The sequence below is a fragment of the Strigops habroptila genome, chromosome W (genome assembly GCF_004027225.2).
Source record: "Strigops habroptila isolate Jane chromosome W, bStrHab1.2.pri, whole genome shotgun sequence".
In the NCBI taxonomy this organism is placed as follows: Eukaryota; Metazoa; Chordata; class Aves; order Psittaciformes; family Psittacidae; genus Strigops; species Strigops habroptila.
The window spans coordinates 167,121-194,423 of record NC_044301.2 but is presented as its reverse complement, the minus strand read 5'-3'; the positions used below and the strand labels follow the sequence as shown (position 1 = coordinate 194,423).

General features: G+C 35.7%; 1 protein-coding gene and 2 long non-coding RNA genes across 3 annotated transcripts in view; 2 read left to right on the top strand and 1 right to left on the bottom strand.

Annotated features, from left to right (window-relative positions):
• Positions 1-1,465: 1,465 nt before the first annotated feature.
• Positions 1,466-27,303, bottom strand: part of LOC115601763 (nipped-B-like protein) — a 158,120-nt gene continuing 132,282 nt past the window's right edge. Inside the window, exons 25-46 of the mRNA XM_030472147.1 lie at positions 25,488-25,577; positions 25,043-25,257; positions 24,840-24,942; positions 23,837-23,935; positions 23,587-23,733; positions 22,249-22,383; positions 20,700-20,798; positions 19,151-19,204; positions 18,075-18,183; positions 15,698-15,834; positions 13,896-14,036; positions 13,480-13,573; positions 13,215-13,369; positions 12,859-12,949; positions 9,596-9,769; positions 8,870-9,060; positions 7,957-8,064; positions 6,377-6,577; positions 5,852-5,998; positions 3,472-3,767; positions 2,949-3,123; positions 1,466-2,166 (exon numbers count right to left, since the gene is read on the bottom strand). Of these exons, the coding sequence (XP_030328007.1) occupies positions 8,960-9,060; positions 9,596-9,769; positions 12,859-12,949; positions 13,215-13,369; positions 13,480-13,573; positions 13,896-14,036; positions 15,698-15,834; positions 18,075-18,183; positions 19,151-19,204; positions 20,700-20,798; positions 22,249-22,383; positions 23,587-23,733; positions 23,837-23,935; positions 24,840-24,942; positions 25,043-25,257; positions 25,488-25,577 (1,944 nt within the window). The 3' untranslated portion in view covers positions 1,466-2,166; positions 2,949-3,123; positions 3,472-3,767; ... (2 more) ...; positions 7,957-8,064; positions 8,870-8,959. The remainder of the gene's footprint in view (positions 2,167-2,948; positions 3,124-3,471; positions 3,768-5,851; positions 5,999-6,376; positions 6,578-7,956; positions 8,065-8,869; positions 9,061-9,595; positions 9,770-12,858; positions 12,950-13,214; positions 13,370-13,479; positions 13,574-13,895; positions 14,037-15,697; positions 15,835-18,074; positions 18,184-19,150; positions 19,205-20,699; positions 20,799-22,248; positions 22,384-23,586; positions 23,734-23,836; positions 23,936-24,839; positions 24,943-25,042; positions 25,258-25,487; positions 25,578-27,303) is intronic.
• On the top strand, positions 3,794-7,983 carry LOC115601774. Its single transcript, XR_003989488.1, has 3 exons — positions 3,794-3,806; positions 6,360-6,544; positions 7,881-7,983. It is a non-coding gene; the product is annotated as an uncharacterized LOC115601774 (long non-coding RNA).
• LOC115601773 lies at positions 8,461-26,106 on the top strand. Its single transcript, XR_003989487.1, has 3 exons — positions 8,461-8,736; positions 13,637-13,640; positions 26,096-26,106. It is a non-coding gene; the product is annotated as an uncharacterized LOC115601773 (long non-coding RNA).

Genomic DNA, 27,303 nt, shown 5'->3' with positions numbered 1-27,303 from the left:
ATACATGGCAAGTTAGCCCAGCTTTCCCCAAATTTAAATTATCATAAATTACCATTTGGACAGCATTAGAAAGAAATTGAAACATACAAGGAATAAACTATATTTTCTTTTTATATCAAAATGTACTTTTGAAAATGTGTTTGGCACAGTGCTAAATCATATAGTCAATACTAAATATTGCAGGATACAATAAAACCTTAGAGTTAACCTGTGTTTACACCCTTTAAGGGATAAAAATTTAAGATACCAATTATTCAGAAGTCAGCCTACACAAACTGTATAAACAATATTTTATGTCTTGTTTTGAAAACCAATGCTATAGTAAATTGTACATAGAAGACTGCAAAATAATATAAATGGATTTAAACAGATCTTTACAATAAGAAATTCAAATGGAAACAGACAAGTAACAAAGAGAAGTAAAAAAATTTATTGCAGTATTCGTTCCACCAGATTTGCTGGGGATCCCTTTTCTTGTATTATTTCAGGGTGACCTAATACATCAAAATCTACATTTACAAAAACTCCTCCTGCAGATAGGCCATAAGATACTGCATGCTTCCCGCCCCCCCCCCCTTCTTTAACAGAATAAATTATATATCCAGGAGATTCTGCCATTTTACAGCCTGGAAAAACAATGCTTCCCTGGAAACTGGGCTAAGCTAAAGAAAGCCATCCGCTGCTAGGTTAAACTCCAAGAACACTTTATTAAGAACATTAACAGACTAATTTCCAACATTCACTTGTTTATTTTTTTAAACAGAAAGGTGGTGGTTTTTTTTTTTCAAGATATAAACATTTTTTTTCTTAAACTATAATACAGTGGGAGCAAAAATGAACTGAGAAGTTTCTGCTGCACAACAGCGAAGGAAGCTCCCACATAAATGTTTACCAAACATTTCCTTCTTTTTTCCTGCATCCCGGGTTCCATTCTTACTCTTCATTTAACTGTTTGGTTGTTTTTTGTTTTTTGGGGGGGGGGGGCAGAAATTTGATATTTCAAGTTTTTCTGTTATTTCAATTCCTGTAAATTTGGCTGCATGTACAAATTCATTAGCTGGAAGTTCCATCCTTGGCAGCATACAGCGATCGTAAAGTCTGCACAACTTTAGTAGTCAGCTTATTAGCACTCGTTAGAGAAATTTTTTTGTAAATAATGTCTGACTCTTTAATAGTGTCTACCCAAGGCACCAGTTTGCGGCCATCACGGCGCTTAGCCTCAGTCCAGGAGCCACTGTAGGAGCCTGCCATCCACTGAACACTGAAGCCATTGCTGGTTTTCTGTACTACTCTTGCAATTTGTGGTCGGTCTTTGTACTTTGGACAGCAAATAGCGATGACATCCATGACATCAACACTTTCATTCATCTGTGCTGCCAACTCTGTAGAGTCTGAATTTCGTTTTGACCTTCTCAATGACTAAAACATTAGGGGGGAAAAAAGACCAAGTGTTACACAAAAGAACTTTAGTGAAATTATTGCTTTTATTGCTTTTAATCCCTTGACGCCGGGAGTTGGGATTTCCCGGCACACATTCCATTGCCGGCAATGAGACGCACCGTGACCGCCAGCGCCAAGGGGTTAACATATCCTTGTAAAACCACATACTCTTAATTTGTACCCGTGTCTTTATCTCTTATTGATATATAAAATTATATATACACACAAATCATAAAGCTACATAAAAACTTGGCAACAATAAAAAGGATAACACACAGTACATTCCAAAGAAAATTAATAAATTTTTATATGGGATAAATCTCATTTACTAGGGTTTTTTTTTTTATTGTCTTTTCTGTTAAACTTTCTACAAAAGTTGTATAAACAGTTATGTAGAGAATCTCTATCTACAAAATGCTTGCTTTCATGTGGATTACATTACTTGGTGTACATTTAATATAATAGACTGACATTTATAAGCACATAAAAATCATTTTACGTAATACGCTGTGAAATACGTTGACTCCTCCTCCGCCTCACCCCTGAAGTGCCTCCTCCTCTATCCTCCCCATCACTTTCATCGTCCTCTGTTTCAGCTGCATTGTTTTTAGGGCTGCCTCCTCCAAGCAGTGAGGTAATGGCTTTGTTCCGAGCATTTGTGCTAGCTGACACCTCTCCATCTTCTTCCTCTTCATCAGGATCCAAATGTTCCATAAGGAGCTTGAACTATTAAAAAAAACAAACAAACAAAAAAAAAAAAAAAAAAAAACCAAAAAAAACAAAAAAAAAAAACCCCAAAAACCCCAAACAAAAAAAACCCAAACCAAAAAAAAAACAAAAAAAAAAAAAACCCCAAAAAACCCAACAAAAAAACCCCAACAAAACAAACAACAAAACCAAACAGATCAGTCCATATTCTAACTTTAAAAAGACATTCATATCACACTACATTAAATAAAAAACAAATGAAAAGATAAAGAAACAGTAAAACAAATGGCAGACTTCAAACTTCAACAGCTCGTGTTTCATTCTACAGACTTTTTACTTTCATTTTCTAGTAGATATGTAAAAGCTTTCTTCATGTTTTTCCAAAATTTCAAGTTTTCTCTAGTTAATATTTTAAAGAATTGGGGGATAATAACAACAACAACAATAACAATAATATAACAAAAGGTAAATACATTAGATCTAGTCAGGGATAAAGTGAACAAGGTATATGGTAGAGGTATAAAAGATGTATACCAGAAATTAGTAAATATTCTGTAAAGATGAATATCCTTTAGTTAAAATTATTTTTTATTGTGTTTTATAAATTTATTAGAAGACTGAAAGATAATCCTGCTAAACATCCTGAAAGAAAATGGTGAATTATCAGTATATCATATAAGATTACTAGGAACTTAACATTTTGAAATGTTCATCCAATACATCAGCATCTACTTTCCAGTTTATACTGTGTCACACAGTTTGAAAGGATTTCAGATTTTCTGCAAAGCAACTCTACTTACATCTAAGTACTGTTTTACTATACTCCTCTTCACTTCTTCAGTGATCTTGGAATTAGCCATATCACTCCGCAGAAAATCCAGAGTTTGTTTTGGATGGAAATGAACTCCTGTCTTCCTGTTTATTGCTTTATCATAAACTTTTGCAGATTCAGATGGAGAATATTTCTGAATTTTACTGTTTAAAGAAAACAAAAGGGAAGAGCTTTTACGGAAAGTACAAAGCAATTTCAAGGAAAAGCTTTTAAAATCTTCAATATAAGTAGTTATATTTTAATAATTTCATATACAATAGACATCCTGTTAAGAAATTAAATCATTGCTTTCTTTAAACAGAAGTTTCAATACATTCAACCTATTAAATTTGTTTTTTCTTATACAAATCTATTAAACAATTATTTACAATCAACTTAAAACAAACAAAACCCCAACAAAACCCCCAAACAAAACAAACCAACCTTCCAAACTTAATCCTTACAAAGAACTCACTAGATAACAAGATGGCCTATTATCTAAATATCCTTACCTATCAGAGAATCCACAGAGGTTCTTTAAATGCTGTTTCAACATCAAAAGTAATAATATGCCTTGGGAGACATTTGCAAATTCAATTAAAGGAGCTGAATTTTCTGGTAAGCATTTCATCACAGCATTTATATCATTTTCTTCATCAGAATCTGAATCAGAGTGTACTCGTTTCCGTAACCTCCGAGGCTTAGAAGCTTCCTCCTCACTTTCACTCTCACTACCACTGTTACTGTCACTCTCAGTCTCCTCGTCTGATGAAGGCTTTATTTCCTTTTTTTTGTCTTTCACCATAGACTGTGAGACAGATAAGTTAACACAAATTCCAAAATTAGGGTAAGTAGCATCATGTACATTTCTAAAAAAAATCTTTCCAAAATCATTATTGGTTTAAATTAGGAAGAATTCCCTGAACAATATTATTAATTCATAAATTCAAAGCTTAAAATTATGGCAAAAAGATGCTGAACTGTAACCCTGAAAAACTGATCCAAAGTCTACATTTTCTTGCAAGGGCCCTGGCAGAGCATGAGACTGAGAAAGTCCTTGGTCGGAGTAAACATTACTTAGCAGCAACTAAAAACATCAGTGTGTTATCAGCGTTGTTCCCAGACTGAAAGTCAAAAACACGGCACTGCACCAGCTACTAAGAAGTAGAAAAAATGACTGCTATAGCTGAACCCAGGACAGTGGTTACAGAAGGAACTGAAGCAATCAGTACTGCACTGGCATGTTATTCTTAAAAAGACCGCTCAGGTTTGTTAGTGAAAATAGTAAAATGCAGTAGAAAACCAAATACAATAAACCAGGAAGAATTATATATATTATATGATTTTTGCATGTTACATATATTTCCATATGTACTTTGGTACAGACTAGTCCATGTTGGTTTTAATCCTTGCCTCTGTTAAAATTCTATGACACTAATTAAAGTGCTGCCCAGAGAAACCCCCAAGTTGTCACGTACAGTATTACTAATAAACAGTTCTACTAATTGTAGAGCTACAGAATTTCATACTTGCATTGTTACTGCACACAGTATGATTTTTTTTTTTTTTAATAACACAGCACTTAAAATGTCCCAAGTAGGATGTCATCCTCTATGTGCTGGTGCTACACACTGGTCCCCCATCTAAAGAATGTACTGTCTCTTTCTAGCAGATTAAAAATAGACTTTGGTAGGGTGAGAATTCAAAGCAGTGTAATTTCCAGGTATCAACTCTGACTTGTACTTACTAGTCAGATTGGAAATTCTAGAAATGGGTTTGTTTCCTGACAGTTTGGACCTTCTTCTGTTAAAATTGTCCAGGAAATTAAGAGACTGAAGTCTTTAAGAAACAGAGGCCTTTTTCTTACAGGGTTGTGTATTGCCATGACAACAAAAACTATACCATTATTTAGGTTCTTATATGCTACCTTAAGAAAAGACATATTGCACGCTCTTTTCGCTCTTTTCACTCTTTTCTTGAAATAAACAATGTATTTAAAATCTCCTAGGTGACACACATGCAAGTGCCATCAGGTACTTGACAACAAAAGAATCAGCAAACTGGATTCTATGATTAAAATTACACAAACCACCACAATAAACCAATATTTCATGATTATTCTGGGTTTATTTACTTCCCGGATGCATGCAATTAGTATTAATTCAAATTAATTCAGCAATATTAGGGAATGACATAGATTTAAGATCTCAAAATCTGTCATTCTTTTTTAATAACACAAGCAGCAACGTAGGAAAGCTTTTAACTAGTGTCTATCAGATTGTCCTGGGTTCAGCTGTAGCAGTTATTTTTCTCCTTCTTAGTAGCTGGTGCAGTGCTGTGTTTTTGACTTCAGTCTGAGAACAATGCTGATAATACACAGATGTTTTTAGTTGTTGCTAAGTAATGCTTACCACAATCAAGGACTTTTCAGTCTCATGCTCTGCCAGTGAGGAGGGGCACAAGAAACTGGGAGGAAGCAGAGACAGGACACCTGACCCAAACTAGCCAAAGGGGTATTCCATACCACAGCACGTCATGCCCAACATATAAACCGGGGGGAGGGGAGTCACCCAGAAGGCCCAGATGGCTGCTCAGGTTGGGCTGGGTATCAGTCAGCGGGTGGTGATCAATTGTATTGTGCATCACTTGTGTTTATTGTTTTCTTTTCCTTTTCCCCTTTTAGTTTTATATTCTCTCCCCTTGTTATTTCCCTTATTATTATTGGTGGTAGTAGCTTTAATACAGAACAGAACAGGTTGGTTGTTTTTTAACTACCGTTTACAAAGTAACGCTTCTGGTCCATATCATAATAATGGTACTGTATTCACTGAAAAATTGACCAAAGCTCATGTTGCCACCATAATAAGTATACTAAAATATAAATGCACATACCTCTTTAAATGACTGTAGTAGGTTGCTACCAGAAACTGATAGAGTTATGTCTATATGATGCATTATAAACAGTGGTTCTTCCTGTGTTTGATAAGGAAAACAGGCTAGATTGTCTGCTATGTACAAGAGCATATTCACCTCTGTTTTCTGGAAGTTAAAAAAAGTACATATAAATATACATACAAATAACTTAGATTTATACACTTATCCTGTGTTCCTAACAGTCTAGAGCAAAAACACTATCACAAATTTTATTCTACATACCCCCCAAACCCACTCTAAACAATGTGTATATATATGCAAAATTTAGTCATACCTGAAAGATACATTATTTCTGATCAATCCAAACTGAATACAGAAAGGTACAGAACGATGTGAAAGTAACAAATGCAGTCTATTATATAGGTAAATACCTTATATTACAAAGCAAAACAAAGTACTGTAGGGAAATAAAGTTACTAATAATCATGTCCTAAAAATGCATGCTATATTTTATTTTCTTTTAAAGTGAAATGTGATGCTTACTGCAGTATCATCAAAGAGGTTGAGTAAAGAAATTAGAAATGCTCGTCTGTGTTGACGGTTCCCTCGGATCATGGAGTATAGGTGTGAACACAACGCACTGGATGATTCATCATGTCTAAAACCTCTTACAGGATCCTTTGGGCAGGTATTGATTGCCTGTTGTACCTGGTAAGACATCTTCATACCAGCCACTGCTTTCATCTGAAATGAAAAAGTATTTATTTTTATTTAAAAAAATTGCTTTCAAGCAGTAAAACTGAAAGTGGAAAATTAAGCAAATGCCTGTCAACAGAAACTGCTAGCTCATTTTTTAGCTTCTTTCATTTTAAGTGGATGCTCATCTGAAGTTTAACTTTCAAACATGCACTGAGGTGAACTACTACCTTTTGAGTTGGCAAACAGATTAAAACAAAATTACTGCAGAGATCAAAATGTCTTGCAAACTGCATTCACCATAAATTCTATGTTAGAAACATGCAGCCAATCTGTTTACCCACTGCAGCCAGGTATTCCAATTTAAGCAATTTTCAATTTTCTATGATTCTATGATTCAATAATACTAGAATGTTTTCATACATGAACAGAATATTTTACCAAATGTGCATGCTTGATGTCACTTGTAGTGAAACCAATAACTGAGTCCTTATTAGTACAATAGGACTGCCAAAAAGAAAATTTGGGGTGGGAGTGGGTTTGCATATATTCTGTAATTTCAAGCTGATTTTATTTACTTCAAGGCTCCTGCTCTAGTTGCAGAAAAATCTCTAGCTAGGCTGCATATCCAACTCTCCTCATACCCTCTCTGCTTCTGTTCAGCGTAGTTGTCTCTTCATTTATATTTTGTCTTAAATCCCAGCTGCCTACATAGCAAATTTCATCTGCTAGCCTTCACCTACTGATTAGGTATCTGTTTGGATGCCATGAACAGTGCAATGCTCCAATTTCAGTGGAATACAATCAGATTTGGAAAGTCCCATAATGTAGTACACACACTTAACCAAGACTGGGGCCTTCTGAAACAAGGAAATGGTGCTGCAGCTCAATTTCATATCTTAAGCAGAACTAATAGCACTATGCCACAAGTCCTCAGAATTTACTTTGAGCAAGATCCCTCAGATCTAAACACCTTCCTATTATCCCTTCTGCTTAGATTACCATTTATAAACCCTTGATGCCTTAACATTCTAATACATATACACTAAGGACCTATACTTTTACAAGGTGTTCTCTTCCCTAGTCTATTGATACAGGAAAATCATTGCTAAACACTATGAAAAAGCTGTCCTTACCTCTTATCAAATAAATGCTCTTATGTACTATTCAGTGAGGAAAACACTGTGAATTATAAATTAAATGAATTTTTATACTGGAAGAGATGCTTCAAATTATTATATCCTTTCTATTTCTAGGAACAGAAATCTCCAAACAGGGGAAAGAGTAGAGATCTTCTTTACTACTGCTTATAGTTATTGTTTGTTTGTTACTTTATATTCTTCTTCTGCAGCTGAGGCCTATTCAAGTATTAAGTCACCAGACAACATAACAGTACTTTGCAAAATGATAAAATTAGAATTACTTACATGAATGAACCCAGCATATTTTTTGTCTATTTCTACCAACTGCTGGTCAGCTTTGTTTCGCATAGAGGGCTCTGGATCTGTGCCCATAGCAATTAAGTATGGCACACACTTGAAAAACAAATGAAATTATTATTCACTCTTTGTTCTTCTATTACACCATTGTTCTTGTTATATTCTGACTACTGCAGAAATTAGAATAGGAAACTCTATGCAACTTACAACCTGACTACTTTTTACAAGCAAATAGTACAAAATACACAAGAGACCAGACATGATAAATGACAGAAGTTGTTAGAAGTTGTGTGAGTTTTCAGGTGGTATTTCCATTTCCCTCAAACTCGAAAGTTTGCCATTAAAAACAAACCAACCAACCCAAAACAAAACAACAAAAAAAACCCCCAACAAAACCATACATCACTTATGACTGAACATATACAATGGCTGTTGTATAAACAAATAATTACAAAAATATTATGTAAGCAAAGAATAATGGAGATGATAACTCAAGTTCTGACATTAACTCTGGAACTCCGTAGTGTTTGAAGAACATGGGGATTGCAGTGGAGGCAAGCTGACGCATTTTTCAGGATAAAGACTCAAAGAAAGAAAACAGCTTAGCATACACCTGAAATTTATAACAGAAATATGCTCCAAAGTACATTTGCAAGTGCTCTTTAGGCACTGGCTGGGCTTTTACATCTTGATTCAAAGACAAGAAAATACAGCATTTGGTATCTCACTGGCTAAATAACATAAAACAGATTCCAAAATATGCTTTCTGTAAAGGCCCCTTGCTACAATAAGAAATTACTGTAACATAGCTGGAAGAGAAAAACTAGAAATGTATCTAGCAAGTGTAAAAACTTGTGAAAACCTGAATAACAAAACCCCCCATTATAAAAGCCTACCATACCTGAACAGGATGGATGAGACCCTGGTTTAACGTTAGTGCAATTACATTGAGAGCAAAGTGGCGTACACTGGACTGGGTATGAAAGAAGCCTCAAGGAACCTGTTTGAGATATAGCTGCATAATGGAACTACTCATCCCTGAGGAAACGTCACCCATTTCTTTCAGGTCTTCCTGCTTTGCTACTTTTTTCCCTGTAAAAAGGACAAAAACAATAGCACACTCGCCACAGTATAATCATTTACTTTGCCATTACTTGATGCGTACTGATCTTTAAGCTTTACAATACATACACATTTCAGCTATCTTAGAATGGGTTTATGATCTCACGAAACACGGAACAGCCTGATGGCAAATATTCTTCAAAAAAATAGAGACGTGACTTTAAAATCTTGTTCCTCAATAAAGGTTTTGATTTTAAAAATTTCTTATTTTGTATCTGCAAAGTAACCTTAGAGAAGATTTTGTTAAAAAGTATTACTACTATCATTACAGCAATTATGCATTCTGGATTGCTTTTGGGATTTACACATCTTGTAAGTAAATAATAAGCTACACGTCTCAAAATACCTATGCACATAATGATTCTTAAAATATTATTATAAGATACTTTGTGTACAATATTATTGATTAGATAACAATCTTAAGTGACTCAGTTTGTGCATATAGTAATTGTATGCAAGAAAATTAGGTTTTGCATGCCTCATTAGCACAGAACTCAACACTTACAGTCTCTGTCTGCCTGCTGCATACGTGTATCCTCCTCCTGCAAGTAGGTCTGGAGGTTTTTTAACACCTGGATTTTTAAGTTTACTGAACAGTTCTTATCTGAAAGAATGCTGTTGTACAGAGTCTTCACTTCCTGTTCAAACATTAAACTTGGGTGTTGTATAAATGCAAATCCTAAGGATGGAAGAAAAGAGGAAATATTCCACATTATTATCTAGAAATTTCTGCTTTTTTAAGTCTTTCTTCAAAACAGAGGTATGAAATTTAGCTCCTCCCAACAGCATAGCTTTTTCTAGTATGAACAGTATTGCTTTTTCATATGGAGACCATTCTAAGCTTATAAGGAGTTCTATTAGCCATGACTTGACTCAGAGTCTGATTGATAAAGATGGGGTATCAACCCAGGGCAGTTGTACTAAAAGAAGAGTTATACAGATTTGGAAGCATATCCAGCGTACTGGTTTGCATTTGAATGGCTAGGAGGTCTCCCAAGAGCAAGGAAGGAACACTGCTAAAAATTACCCATTGTTTTTCTAATACATTTGGAGAAAAACATTCTGCTGAAACTGTGAAGAGTTACTCATATGGAGGGCAGAGCAAATGTGGAAAAGTTGATATTACGATTATTTTAAAAAATAAATTCTTAAAAGAAAAATACCCCAAAACATAGCGAACACAGTAAAATAAAATTTATACCTCTCACTGTCATTATTCATATACTTATTAAGGTCTTCTCTTGAAAACTATCAGAAGCATTCCCAAGACTACATCACTGTAAAGATATACACTATAGAACTGCTTTTAGCTGCAGCCTTACCCTTGACAAAGAACCTGTTATTATTAGTCAGGGAAATCTTTATTTCATAAAAACTTTGATCTAAATTAATGACAGTATATATCATTTTAGATCACACAGGTAGATTTAGAAGTGCTGCCGACAATCTTGTACAGAGTATCAGAAAAAAAACCCCCAGCAATGGGAACATAACTTCCCAATTTTAACTATGTTTAACTACTTGATTTTTTTAAAACTATGAGAAAAAGCAGACATTAAGCGTATTTTTCATGACCACAGAAAACTAAGATTCTGAATGAACACACAGAAAACATATGAAAGAAGAATGGGGGAAAATGAAAGCAAATAAAATTATGCAAAAGCGATCTATAAAAGTGGCTGTAACAAAGGGAAAACTGAGTCAGGTTTTTAACATTGGCTCTGTGCACACAGAAAAGACAGTGTAGGTAAAGTCTAAGTCTAGGGCAAAACCTCAGTGTGTTTAAGATCTTGTTTCAGTCTCAAAACAGAAAGAGGAGAGAAGGCAGGGGAGATAGAAGGGAAAGAAGTGGTTAAAAAAAAAAAAGAAAAAAAAGAAATGATGCTTTTTGGAGTATAATTGTGCACTCTATACAGGTGTATTGATGTTTATAACTTGACCACTTCTGAGAAAGCATAACCCATTTTTTAAAGTAAATTTTAAAAATTAAAAGCACTTGCATGTATGTGTAACAATCCATAACTCACTCTTTCCTTCATTCGCTTACTTAAATGTGTCTTAAACCACCAGTATTCTTAGGGAAATTCTTATTTTTCCATCCCCTGTAAGTGGGGAAGAGATCTTACTTGGCATAAGAATTTGTCATAGGAGATGAAAAAAGGCAACTGCTGTGGTCTTTGACTTCACATCTTGAGGCTGCCCTCACACCACTTCATACCTTTGTTTTCACTCTGTTAAGAGTAAGCACTGAACTTGGCTGAGTAAGACATTACCTGTTCGATACTTACAGGTTTAGTTAAATTTACTAACAAAATTTTGTATCTCAATCTGCCTTGCAAATACACATCTGGAAGAGAAGCATAACCATAGCCATTAAGCTTATGGTTAAGCTTAATCTCTCAACAGCAGTGACACATCCCAAAGCAAAGGCTAAAACTGTTGAGTGTCCTTATTGAAAGGGCACGCTAATAATTACCGATAGGAAAGTACATGCTCTTCATGTGATGCCTTCACTGTATATAAATGTTAAATTAGCTTGTTAGTCATTTTCACCTTGTTGCTGCACACAAATGTTGAATGGATTTCACAACTTGGCTCAATTACCAGCCTGTAAGACAGAACTTTGCACTGCCTACCACATCTCTGTACATCCAGCAGCTACCCTCAAAATGGAACCACTACTTAGATGAGATTAATATATCACTGAAAACAGTTGTCTGAGGTTTAATTAAAATAAAGACTGACATGCTTACAGGCAGAATAGGAAAAAAAATAATCTGAAGAATGCCTACTAATACAGTGCCTAGAAAAACTAATCAGAACACCATAGCATTGCTTCTGCAACAGAGGCAACTCTAAAGCCATTAATCCCACTCAGCTGTATGAAATTGTTTCCTCAGAATATCAAATCAAGATTTGGTCTCAGTCCTTATCCTCAGAGTCTTCCCCAGCCTGAGCTGAAGCAGGATACCTAAAAAACCACCTAAACAGCAGCATAAGGAGGCAAATTCTTGTCCGTAGTTAAACCACACAATGCAAGCTCACACGCATGGGAGACAATTTTCTTTAGACTAAACCATAACCATGACCTGAACTCTTCCAGAAACCAAGGCCTATCTGCCCAAACAAGATTCTCTCACATGTAGAATTCTGGTCCTTGAGCAGAGGATGAACATGATACAAACCACTCGATGGCAGTTCATGCACTACTGCAAGTCACTGAGAGACCACACTATTGCGTTCAGATAAAGAATCTATTTAAAATTGAAATATTGCCAAAATCCCAAAACAAGCTGTAATATTTAAACTATGACATCATCTCAATGCCTTGTGAAATCTCACAGAGCATCCCCCAGTTTGTATAAACTGGCAAGGTTCCCTTGACTCCCACATATCTGCCCCTACACTTAAAATGTTCAAAGTTTTTCCAGCATTTTTTCTAGTTATTCTTTAACCATACCTTGTGGACTGAAAACCAACATACTTGCATGTGGGGAAAAAAAAAATAACATCTCCATTACTTTGGAAACCTGATGCTTTTTAAGACTTGGTCACACATAAAAAATGCATTCACTGTCCACTCTGCTACAGAAGTATGCAACTTCAAAGTATCCCTTTGAGTACATTTATAGCCAGTTCTCAAATAAAACATGCAGTGAACTTTGTTTTTAAATAAATTCCACTGCCACTACACGAATAAATTAATCCCTGCTGAAATGCATGGATTTTTACTATAGCAGAATAATAAAAACTATTAATATTTCTTACCAAGGCCAATAATGGCTTTTGTCTGTACTTCTTCATCTGAATGCTTTGTAAAATACATCAGTAGTTCAAGCACTTTATCCTTAATATTAACCTGAGGAAATTAAAACAAATATAATAGCTATTTGAAGATGAATCAGAAGATCTTAATCTCTTATAAAAAGAATAAATATAAAAAAGGAGAAACACAATCTTACTGCATGACCTTTGCAAAACTATGTATTTACAAACCAAAAAGCTATACCGTATGCATTATGAAAAAATACATAGCTTTGAGGGACTTGAAATACTGTGCTTTCAAACTGAAGTGGAGCGTTCAATATTCATAAGACGTGGAGAGTAAATACAAGTTATTTTACCTTACTGTTGCCCTTAAAATCTTCCTGATCAAAATCAAAATGCCGACACAATGCTCCAACAGTGAAAAGTGATCTAAGGAGTGCTGGTTTATTGGCAGTAAGTATTGTACTATTGGGGTCTTCTTGGTGTTGACTTTTTAATTTTGAAAGTGCACCTACAGTAAGATAAAAATTTTGATCATGGTATTTAATCATGGTGTATCCCTAAGACAAGACTTGTAGCCAAAACTGAAGATTGACCATTACATGATGTGATTATACTTACCATAGTATCTATTAAAACAGGCCCACACAAATTTATAGTTCTGGGTGACCTTGTTCACAACAGCCCCAAGACAGCTCACACAATGCTGAACAACCTAGGAGCAAGAAAGAACAAATGAGTTAAATGTTTAGAAGTTAAAATTGAGATTTTTATGAAGTTATGTAGGAAAAAGCCATGTAGAACTAAAACTAACAATCTAACAGATGTAACGTCCATCCCCTAGACTGCTCTGAAAACCTGCCTAAACTTAAAATTGTTAAAATATAGCAACAACACAAACACTGGTAAGCCAAGAACACTGATTTTCTGTGGCTCAAAAGTTATCTTGATAATGAAGACAGACTTTCTTTAAATCAAAGCCATGTATTTCACAATGTGAAATGGAATCAAATGAATAGAAGCAATTAAAAACTTACCGTCATGCCATATTTGATGATAAGTTTCATGAGGTCTTCCTCAATAGTGGCAAGAAAGGTCTCACTTGGGTGCTCCATTAGTGGCACTACAAGTTCTAAGATTTTTGCAACATTGCAGATAACCATGAAATCATTCTGGGTCTGAAACAACAGTATTTATAGCATATAACATTTCTGTTTGTGTTACCTATAAGCTAAGTATCATTAATATGTATTATGTAATACATATACATTAACGTTACATAATACATAATCTTATAATAAAATTGCATATTAGTATCATACAATTACATATCTTATGTAAGACATTTGGTAAAGATTTAAAAATATTTATATAGTTTACATCTGCTTTTAAATTGCATATTATTTTGAAAGCAAGTTCTTGTTTTCTACAGAACTTCTGGGGGAGGAAAAAAAAATAAAAATCTGTAGAAGCAGAACTTCACCTCTCATCAAGGCTGTGACAGACCTGAAAACTTTTGGTCCCAATAATTTTTTGGAGTCCTACAACAAATCTAGGGACTTTTCCTGACCCATGCACACTAGAGAACACACAACACCTTGTAACAGGTATCAGCAACAAATGAAGTTGTGCTATGGCTGAATGTAGCTCAAAAAAATAGATAATAATGCGTACAAATATAGAAATTACAATTAAAATTATTACTGGTTTGCATTATCATGACGGTATATGTACTGTGAGGAATCTATGGAAAACATATATTAAATATACATCCTGCTAGAAATTTACTTTTGTGATAAATCAAGCTCACTAATCACAACAGGAGAATTCCCAAATGCTACTATCAAGCTATTTAACATATTTGAGCTGACAGTGGTAATTCTACAATTCATCTCAATCTGTATAAAACTTATGTAATGCACTAAAGAGACGTTGCAGCAAGTAAATAATCAGATAACCCTTTCCTATACTGTTTGATCAGAAGCAGCTCTAAAAGTCTGTTGTAGATGTGCCTAGAGAATGTTCCAGGGCTGAACCTGTACAGTGCTAGGCTACACATACAAGCTAAGATGATAAGTTTTCTCAAGCCTGCCCTTCCCTGGGCAATTGACCTAATGTAATGGATTGCTGCCACTCACGCAGCCAAGCTCTTCTCTGAGCCATGGCTGCATGATCCTGCCCTGCTCCTTCTGCCAGATCAGGTGTTCATCACAACCTTCACTGAGCCAACTGTACTAATCAAAATGGCAGAAAGCAATACAATGTTTCAGAGAAGGGGAGACATTTTACCAGAGTGGAGGGTTCAGCATTATAGTGCTCTACAATTTTTGTGAGCTAAACTGTCTTACAGGGGAATACAAAAACACCAGCGCTAGGGGAGAGGTGAAGTGCTGAAGAGGGTAGAGCAGGACATTTTCCTTCTTATATATTTGCTATATGTTAGATCACTCTATCCTATGGAACCATACCTTTAGTCCTAAGATTCATATGTTAAATCTTAACTACTTTTAAGACTGATTATAAAACAAAAATATTTTAAAAAATTATTTCATAACAGGTGAAAAACTGGGTTACTCAAGGAAAAGAGGCAGAACAGGTTTCATTTTCATTTGGCTGTAAAATGTGGAGGTAGAGGGTGAGGAACAGCATCTTAAAAGCTAGAGATCATCAAAATGACCTAATATCTTCAGAAAGTATGATGCTCATGAAATGGAAACAAATTTTTTATTTCTCTTTTCCTACCTTCAATTTCATCAGGCATACAAGACAGCCATTAATTTCCAAGCTTAATTATCGGGGAGTGGGGTGGAAGAGTGATTTTCTAATTTGCTTTACTTACACTACATTTAGTGGTCAGGTATGGCTGCATGGTCATGGCATGTTTGACCATTAGCTGGGGCCTGATTTTGCTGAATAAGAACAAAGTGGTTATGCACGCAACCAAGCAACCAGAATTCACACCTCTGTTGTCAGAATCTGCAAAAAAATTGCAAAATACAAAAAGTAATGTTTGAACAATGAAAAAAAATATGGCCAAAAGATCATATGAATATCTCTTTCATAACATATCTTTCAAGATCATAGAATGGTTAGGGTTGGATAGGAGCTTAAGATCATCTAGTTCCAACCCCCCTGCCATGGGCAGGGATGCCTCACACTAGACCATGTTGCCCAAGGCTCTGTCCAACCTGGCCTTGAATGCTGCCAGGGATGGAGCATTCACAACTTCTTTGGGCAACCTGTTCCAGTGCCTCACCACCCTCACTGTAAAGAACTTCTTCCTTATATCTAACCTGAACTTCCCCTGTTTCAGTTTAAACCCATTGCCCCTTGTCCTACCACTACAGTCCCTGATGAAGAGTCCCTCCCCAGCATCCTTATAGGCCCCCTTCAGTCACTGGAAGGCTGCTATGAGGTCTCCACGCAGCCTTCTCTTCTCCAGGCTGAACAGCCACAACTTTCTCAGCCTGTCTCTGTATGGGAGGTGCTCCGGCCCCCTTATCATCCTCGTGGTCCTCCTCTGGACTCGCTCCAACAGCTCCATGTCCTTCTTATGTTGAGGGACACGAGAACTGTACACAGTACTCCAAGTGAGGTCTCACGAGAGCAGAGTAGAGGGGCAGGATTGCTTCCTTTGACCTGTTCGTCGTGCTTCTTTTGATGCAGCCCAGGATACGGTTGGCTTTCTGGGCTGCGAGCGCACACTGAAGCCGGCTCATGTTCAGTTTCTCATCAACCGACACCCCCAAGTCCTTCTCTGCAGGGCTGCTCTGAATCTCTTCTCTGCCCAACCTGTAGCTGTGCCTGGGATTGCCCTGACCCAGGTGTAGGACCTTGCACTTGGCTTGGTTGAACTTCATGACGTTGGTATTGGCCCACCTCACAAGTGTGTCAAGGTCCCTCTGGATGGCATCCCCTCCCTCCAGCGTATCAACTGAATCACACAGCTTGGTGTCATTGGCAAACTTGCTGAGGGTGCACTCAATCCCACTGTCCATGTCACTGACAAAGATGTTGAACAGGATTGGTTCCAACACCAACCCCTGCGGGACACCACTCATTACCAGGCTCCATGTGGACATTGAGCCGTTGACCACGGCCATCTAGCCAATTCCTTATCCACTGAGTGGTCTATCCATCAAATTGGTGTCTCTCCAGTTTAGAGACAAGGATGGCGTGCGGGACAGTGTCGAATGCTTTGCACAAGTACAGGTAGATGACGTCAACTGCTCTGCCCCTGTCCATCAGTTCCATGGCTCCATCATAGAAGGCCACCAAATTGATCAGGCATGATTTCCCCTTAATGAAGCCATGTTGGCTGTCACCAACCACCTCGTTGTTTTTCATGTGCTCCATGATCCTGCCAGGCACAGAGGTGAGACTGACTGGTCTGTAGTTCCCTGGGTCTTCCATTTTCCCCTTCTTGAAAATGGGGGTTATATTTCCCTTCTTCCAGTCGTCGGGAACTTCACCTGACTGCCAGGATTTTTCAAATATGATGGACAGTGGCTTAGCAACTTCATTCGCCAGCTGCTTCAGGACCCGTGGATGGATTTCATCAGGTCCCATGGACTTGTGCACATTCAGGTTCCTTAGATGATCTCAAACCTGATCCTCTCCTACAGTGGGCCTAAGGTCTTCATTCTCCCAGTGCCTGTATCTGCCTTCCAAGACTTGAGCGGTGTGGGTAGAGCACTTTCCAGTGAAGACTGAGGCAAAGAAGTCATTGAGAACCTCAGCCTTCTCCAATATCAATACAGAATATTCTTATTAGAGATGAGAACATGTGTTAACATTTATATGTGATCACAAAATACATGAAATAAGAAGCAAAGATGCTTCAAAGACATTACTAGTTTTTAAACTACTTACTGTACACAGGACACTGGCCCAGCCAATGATTCCTCTTACAACTGTAGAGCATATTAATGCAAATAAAGCTTGCCGCATTTGTTTTGTTTTTAGTGATCTAAAAGTTTGAACCAATTTTTTTAAAAGTAATTCTGTTTGTTATTGTGGTTAGCTAGAGAAAATTAGGAAAGCTTTATTATTATACAGTGCTCAAAAATTCATAATTAACTTAAATGCAATAATTCATTATCATCAGTTTCATAATAGGAATTCTGTAACAGTAACTTTTTGCGGTAATAATTTGAACCATCACTGTTACAGTATCATAAAATTCAAAGGAGCTACTGGGTTGTAAACAACATTACCTGATAAGGATTCCTCATATTTAAGAATGTGCTCAACCAAATTGTCAACAAGTTGAGTACAGGCTTTCTTCACAGGTTTATATGAGGCATCCTCTTCTGACTTCAACAGCTATAGCAGATGAAACAGAAAATTATTTAGTATTAAGGGTGCATTCATTACATTGGATACATGCTGGTTTTATAACAATTTACTACAGATATACAAGGATTTTGCACTACAAAAGCATTTAACTTCTCCATAAAAGATTAAAAAAAAACCCCAAACAAAAAAAAAAACCAAACAAAAAAACCCAAACAAAAAAAAACCAAAAAAAAAAACCAAACCAAAAAACCCCCCAAAAAACCCAAAATGAACATTTTATTCAGATAATTCAATTGAGCCTGTAGTATAGTTTTTTCTTCAGTGCAGGCATTAAGAAGCACTTTGGTTTACTTGGCTACCTATTTTCAAGGCACTACTGGGCTAAAGTAAAATTTTTGGAGATCTCCAATTCCCCCATGTATGCTGTTGTTAATGCAAGTGGTCACAAGTTAATACTAGTTGTGCATGCAAGTGGTAGAGGAGAAAGATAACACAGGCTAAGAGATAGAAACGAAGCAAGCTCATTTGTTAGAAAAATCAGAGTAAAATATAATGTAAAGTAAGCTATACTCTGAAGATTCACCGCTTCTATAAACTATGTAATAAATATACTGGATGTGAAAATACAAATATCTACCATTTTAAAAAAATCTACATTATACTAGAGGCCTCATTTCACAATTAAGTGCCTTAGCTGTGGACTTCATGTTATGTCACTCATTATTGAAGAGACCATGAAATTAAAAACAAAGACCCTCCCCAAAACAAGAAGTATTTTTAAAACAGACCATATGGAAAGAAAGAAACTAATGTTGGAGACAAAGAAATTACACCAGTGAAGATTTAAAAAAAGGTCAGATGTTTAAAGGCACATGAACTGAATTTGTCTACTGTAAAGGACTGCTCTTGTAGTCTCCCTTCAATGTGATTTAGTACCAAAAGAAATGTTAAAACTTACAATGATTGTGCCATACATTCAGAATTCAGTACTTACGTTTTGAAGAAGCTGTTCAAACCAGTCATACCCTGTATCTCTACAAGCCGCAACCTAAAAGTAGTTTTGAGAATAAACTGGTTAAAAAAAGGCATATGAAGAAAAATTACTTCAATACAGATGTCATCTGAAAAGATCAGTAAACATACATAGATATATTTTCGTATACATTAAGTACAACATATTTGGAGATTAGAAACTGTCTTCTGCACGTGAAAAATAGTTCTCACCATTGAAGTGATCCCAGAATTTGTATCCAATACAACACAAGGCCTACACAATTTACTGGAGACTGTTGGCTCTAACGTAAACCAAATATTGGTTTTGTAGAACAACATTTTGTACAGATTAAAGCACAAATTAAAGCCTGACATATTAAACATGCATGTGTATAAGCATACACATATTTTTATATAAATGTATTTTAAATATATAAATATATATATTTATATATTTTTATATTGCCTTCACTGGTATCATGTGTCAGGAAGAAGCTCACAGGTACTCCAAAACAGAATTGGCAGGAGAACTGAGAATTAAGCTGAAGTAAAATCAACTGACTTCTCAGTCTGGAAAAATGGGCACTACACTACCATTTAGTAAACATACCGAAAAGAAGGATGGAATTTAAACCCATAGTTTTAAGTAGTGCAGCAAGTACTTCTTTTTGATTTTTACATCTTGCCATAATTTATATTAAAATACCTTCTCAGCACAGTGGTTTTACACAATATATTTTCACTACAAATCTATAAGCATTTTACTTGAAACAGACTTTTTTGAGACATGCTATTTAATTTGCTGCTCTGTAAAAGTAGATAAAATTATGCAGATCAATGAAGATATTAAACAACACTGGCACTAATACCAAGCCCTGAGGGACACCACTAGTGATCAGTTGCCAACTAGATGTGACACCATTCACCACTACTCTTTGGGCTCTGCCATCCAGCCAGCTTTTAACCCAGTGAAGAATACACCTATCCAGGCCATGAGCAGCCAGTTTCTCCAGGAGAATGCTGGGGGAGACAGTGTCAAATGCTTTACTAAAGTCCAAATAGACAATGTCCACAGCCTTTCCCTCATCAACCAGGTGGGTCACCTTATCGTAGAAGATCAGGTTGCTTAATCAGGACCTGCCCTTCATGAACCCATGCTGACTGGGCCTGATCCCCCCCGTTTTCCCGCACGTGCTGTGTGATCTCACTCAGGATGATCTGCTCCATGACCTTCCCCAGCACTGAGGTCAGGCTGACAGGCCTGTAGTTTTTGGGGTCTTCCTTCCTGCCCTTTTTGTACAGAGACATCACGATAGCTAACCTCCAATCCTCAGGGACCTACTCACTAGACCAGGACTGCTGACAGATGATGGAGAGTGGCTTGGCGAGCTCCTCTGCCAGCTCCTTCAGCACTCTTGGGTGGAACCCATCCGGCCCCATAGACTTGTGTATGTCTAAGTGGAGCAGGAGTCTTCTAAAAGACTATATTTCAAAGATACTAAAAACAATCAAATTTTGCATGCAACCTAATTAAAATTTGTTTAACATACCACATCAGTGATGTTTAGTATTTTCCTGGTCATTGCTTCTTTGTCATGGTGTGGAGTTGGAGTAAACCAGAGCTTCTGGAATGTCTCGTTTACTAATTTCTGGGGGAAATAATTAGCAAAAATTAACAAACTTATCATGGCACATAGGTATTTCTAATACATCCATACAATAGATTTGTTGATGATACGTGTAACTTCGCAAGGAATTATTCAACTTAAGTATTGTAGAGACTGTTATATGAGACAGACCCTGATCTACTAATATTACAGCAGTTATACTGGCGTCTAAGCAACCTTCACTAAAATGATCACTGGGAACTGATGCTACAAAAAAATGGAGTTACTGCTTTCCTGCACTAATTTGCATTCCTCAGGAAAACATAGTACCCTGAGAGGCTGACAACCGAACGCAAGATTACAATTTCTACAGCAGAATTAGCAGCAACTGTAGATTACTTTGGCATTTTCAGAACAGCTATGATAAGGTGGGGAAGAGAGAGAAGCCAAGTGTCCCTACCAAAACATAGGAAGTCAGTTCCCTTCCAATGTTTTTGGATGGAGAAAAAGATGGAATAAAATGAAAGTGAACTAATTATTCCCAAATTACTTATAAAGCATATGGTTGTTCGAAGCGTTCCTCATCTATGGAGACATAAAAACAATACATTGCAGATTCTGCCTCATCTTTCTGAGGTTGTTGGAAAGGCAAGGGAAAGGAGGAGAGAGAACAAAGTCATCCTCCTTTCCTAGCAGCACCTTGGATCCCACTGTTCATCTACTTGATTAACAGTCTTCTCTGAAAGCCACTTGGCATTAACATATCTCAAGTGGTAAAAATACATGCTGTAGCTTTAAAGCTGTAGATTTCAAATCCCACTGAAAGTGTGATACAAAATTATTACAGGTGTATTCTTAATTACCCAGCAATTTCAAAATTATTTTGGCCAAATCAAACAAAAAACATCAGTGTCAGGTTTATGATTCAACACATAATCTTAGTTTTATACCTTCTGCCAATACACTGCATGAAGAGCAGAATATGATCACATAAGTAACATTTTAGGGGGAATAACTAATTCATTAAACATTCAGAATTAATGTAAAATTAGCACAGATGAATATAAATTTTATATACAGAACTTACAAATCTGGCATATACTAACATCAAATACTTAATTTTGACTTAAATTTATTTGCTTGCAGAAAGGAGTTTTATATGCCAATTTTGCTTGTTAGGAAAGAGAAGTACCAGAGACACCACTTGCAAGAAAACAAAACAAAACAAAAAACGCCCCCAAAATCTAGTCAATAACTTTTTAAAATCTTTTGACTGCCAGCAAGAACTTGAAAATAGAAAAGAAAACCAAGTCAGACAGCAATGTAGAAAGCTATTTGCTCTCAAAAAATAGAAGTGAATAAAAATTATAAAAATTACAAAGGAGCAATGAAATACTTCTTAGACTATTAAAAAAAAAATAAAAAATCAAAATATAGAAACACATTATAATGATTAAAATCTTGAAGGATATGAGGATATGTTTCATTCTACCTTAATTCCTTCTTCATCATTGACTCTTCGAATCATTTTCACACACATCTCTGTAATTTTGGGAAATGTTGGTTGTTCAATGCAGATATCCCTAAGTATTTTTATGACTCTTTTTCTGACACTGATACCAGTATCCTGTGAGGAGAAAAGCATTACGCTCTTGAAAACAAATCAGACATATTAATTAATGTATGTATTTTATGAATTAATATTTGAAGATCACCCAACCTGCAAAACTTATTTAGGAGAGGCAGCTAAAATATTCTGGAATGCATTTATATAAAAGGTCAGCATAACTTGTACCACTTTATTTGCAACAATTCTAAAGGTTCTGGCTGTGTCCCCAGAACACTGAAACACTTCCTTCATTTATACCCTCCCATTTAATGTTCATGATGTTACATGTGTATGACTCCACTTCTTAATTCAAGAGCTTATAAACTAGATGTGATGATGCTTTAGTTACTTTATTGGAACACATAAGACCCTTTGTGGATCTGGATTGTAATACTTAAAAAGCTTATGGATAAAGCTTATGGGTAAGATATGTGCAGCAAATCTTTTCCATTTTCCTAGGCCTCATCTAAGGAGAAGGATGAGGAGCTGCATTTCATATTACTTTATTCAAAACCTGTTTAATCTGCATGTTAGGACAAATGGCTTTATGCATGCTCATATGCACATCTCCAAAACCCTTCACAAACATGTTTTATCATGTAACTATAGCAAATGAGTAGTATTTCACTAAAAACCTGACATGAATGCTAAAAGCTAGTGTTATCTTATAGTTACATTGTATTTTATCTGAACATCCAGTCAAAAACCACTTTTTATACAAAAAGTCTAATAAGAAGCCTTTTAAAACACTAAAACATCACATAGGAAAAAAAAACCCAACCAAACACCCAGGTTGGTCTTGTCTTGTCTTTTCTTTTGGATTACAAATGGCAACTTTATATTACTGTGTTGTAGAACTTTCTTCATCACCCACACTACTGAACTGCCCTCAATAACCTGTATCTCAGACTTCAGAGATGTGGCAAATTCCTCATTTCACCTAATTCGTGCCTTAATAAAAGAATCAAAAGGAATATAATCCTGGTTCTGATGCAGTACAACTTTCTATGTATGTTTACCTTTTGTTTAACAAAGCCTCAATGGAAACAAGTGATGCATTTTGCAAGGTTGGTCTTAAAAGCACAATACTCCCCATTAAAATAATATTTAATAATATTTACTCTTGGGATCATTATTCCATATTATTAATCATATAAACTCAGTTGAAAACTAATTTTACAATGACACTTATTTTATCATAATTATCACAAGTCACCGCACCAATATTCTTTCGATCAGCATGTCATAATACTGTTCAGCAAGCTGAGGATGACAGAGCACAAATCGGCCAAGCAGCTCCACAGCTGCTTCTCGTACACTGGTGGAGTTATCCATTAACCGTCCATGAACACCTCGTTGCATATCCAGCTAAAAAGAACAAATAAAACACAAATCCAAAATAAGAAACAAATATTTATTTCAAGTGTGACAGAAGAACACATGTACATGATGTATATTTCATTTTTTTTACCCTGGCTAGAATACTGGGATCTACAGCAACAACCTCAGACAAGCACTTCATGGCTTTTGTTCGAACAGCAATTGCGTTTTCACCAAGTACACGCAGAATCTAATAAGAGAACAAAACCAAAGATTCAATTGCTTTGGAAAGGTAGCAAACAATGTTTAACAGGCAAAAATGCAGCAGAATAACATGCAAATGATTTAACTAAAATAAGAATATCTGTCTACTAAAAATTCTATATATCTTCTCAGATAGTAAAAAGGTGCATGCAAATGATGTTCCATGGCACTGATAACTGCGCATGGATATTTACTAGGATTTGCTACATCTCTAAGACTGGTCCAAACAGCATTTACACAGGGTACATATGTTCGCTTTAAGCCTCTTCATTTTAAACTCTACTTTTGCTATTCAGTTGTGGCTTTCACCATGGTTCTTTCAACAGGAGAGTTAGATTCGGCACAAAATTAACTAAATAATTAACAATTTTAACTAAATAATAAACAACTAAACCAGTACTGGAGTTCAAACATGTCACCATGACATGTTAGTGCTCTTCTCCCAGAAAAAAAGAAACAAACCATGCTGGTCAAACAACAGCTTCCAAAGTGACAGTAACATGCACTGCAAGTAACTGACCAAGTTAATTTGATTTGGAAATACAAGCCAAGATCAATTTAATGAGTTAATATTACCAAACACGCATCTTACAGAAACTGTAAAAAAAATTTTGACATTTTGTAATTATCCTTTTACTGTGTATGTCTAAGATAATGATTTTGCCATATACATACATGGACAAATAAAATAATGTACGTATAATATGACACAACATGCAAGAAATATAAGCACTTATGTCATCAATACAGAATATGAAAGCACATGGTGTTATCATGGTCTGTTAAATACCTGTGCTCAACAATGAACAGATATTGCACATTACTGCAAAAGTGTTTGGAGTCAGAAACCAACTGTGTTTCACTGTACTAAAACTTCCAGCACGGTTTACCTGTGTCAAATAAATATCGAAGCTCTGGGCAAATGGCCTCATAGAGGCCAAGTAGCGAACAACCAAACATGCATCTTCATAGTCCACAGTATCAGAATTCATCCTGCGACAAATCCAATGTTTTAATTAAGACATGTTTATAAAAAATGATTAAAAATGTTAAATGCATGGTTAATAAAGAAATCAGTGGTGCTGAAACGTACTTAAATATACTGAATTGAGATGGAGCAGTTTTAATAATGCTGCGAAGAAATGTTTTGCGACTTTCTGCTCTATGCATGATCTGTCCTGTGGTCTCAACATCTTTTGCATGATGACTTCCTTCAGATGAATCCTCATCCTTCTGAGATTTAATTGCTTTCTCTGTCTCCATAGTTGTATCACGGAACCACTGTGCTATATAAAACTTCCGAGAAAACTGGAGAAATATAGCAGGATACACAGAAAACAAAACCAACAGATATAGAAGAGTGAAATTAAGAGATTTATCTAATGCATTAACCATATTTTGGAAAACACAGTCAACAGTATACGTTAGGGTGACAATTTAATTGAAGCACTAATATGCATGACCAAAAATAATTTCGTTCAGTACATGTTACTGAAATTATTTTTATATACACTTGACTTCAGAAAGCTGAAATTTACCACTAATGATGCATCAGTTTCTGTGTTCTCATCCAGATAATCTAGCAAAGCCTTTTGCAGGTGTTGAATTTCATCTCCTCCTCCTGAAACCTATCAGAAATAGAAAAATAGTTATAAAATAGAATATTGCAGTGGTAATTATCATCTGAAAATCTGCATGTCCACATATAAAATACACTGAAGTTAACATTCTGCAATTATCAATACAACTAACAATTTGTTAATCAATTACTTCTAAACTTTATACAGACTAAACCAAAATAGACTGTAGCTCTAAAGTCTAAAAAAGATTAACAGCAGAATAAGACTGGTTTTAAAACAGACTGACTGATTTGATAAATTTTCATTCTGTGATCTCCTGTGAAGATTGTGTCAGTGACAAAAAAAGGGCTGAAATCATACATAGTAGACTGACACAAGATTTAAACTATAAAAGCTCTCTCACCAATATTAAATACTGAAACAGTGACTACTCAGGTGAACAAGGGATAAAAGGCAAAGAAGTCAGATGAAAATAAATATAAAATACAGACAACAGTAAAAACATACGGGTAAAAACAGTAAAAATATTTGGTATAACTATTATCAGGGATAAAGCATCCATAGAGAGAAAGTGCAGCAAGTATGCTCAATCTTATAGAGGTTGTTCCTAAACACCCTTGAGCTCTGGCACTAAAGAATCATGCTCTCTGAGACTCAACTAAGTTTCTACCAGTCAAAAAACTTGAGAACAAACATACATTTTATAAAAATGCCACCTAGTGCATAAAGCCTATCTACAGAATAGGGTAATATTAATTTTCCTGTGAAGCACTTTTAAGATGCACAAAAAGGATTACATATGAAATATTAATCTGAGAACTAGCACTGGAGACTATATCACATTTGTGAATAAACTGTATGAATGCCAAAAACAGAACCTTTTAAATAGTTCTAGCCTATGTAAATTGAACAATTTTGTAAATGACTGTTGGACAATGTACTTCTCCCCATATAGGGGCTATAGAGAATAAATCAGTATCAATTAACTTGTTAATGAATCAGAAACTAACTTTCTCAACATCTACAAGGCAGCATAAGCCCAAAACATAAACCACCCTTTTTTCCCCCTAGTACTATACTGAGATACACAGGTCCTTGCAATTGCTGATGCTACAGCAGAAAAAAATTTATTTTTTTCCAAAATGAATTCAAGAATTCAAAACATGTCTACAGTGCATATATATATATTTTGGGCACCCTAATATAGGTGCAAATTGTGATTTGAAAGCCTGGCCTTCAACCAATGTTAAATTCTGTGGATAAAAGGCTGAAAAAAAAAAAAAAGTTGCTTGATGAACCTTAACTGCCTAGGTATTTTCAAACAAGTAAAATGTCTGGAACAAACAGAAAGAAACTGTGAAGCCTGCAACATATTGATAATAAAAGTAGAAGAATAATTCCTGGCTTAAACTTCTTCAGCTACAAACCATTTTTCTTCTTTGGCAATATGACTTGTAACTTACAACCATCTTAACTTCTGTATGAACAGCACAGATTGAGAATCTTGTCACAAATGCAGCACATAATATAGCTTGCAAACATCAGCAACTAGAAAAAGGTACAGTCAGAAGTCCAGAAGTACAGTGTATCAAGAGATAAGCTAATGAAAAGCATGCGCAAGTGTTCAAATCAATTTGACAATCTATGACAGATTCGTATGAAAAAAAATCTACTGTTTAAAAATGTCAAAACAGAATAGAATTTCTCCTAAATCTAATTCTATGGTTCATGAGTCCAAACTGCAGCAGACACTTATAAGCATTCATTAATCATT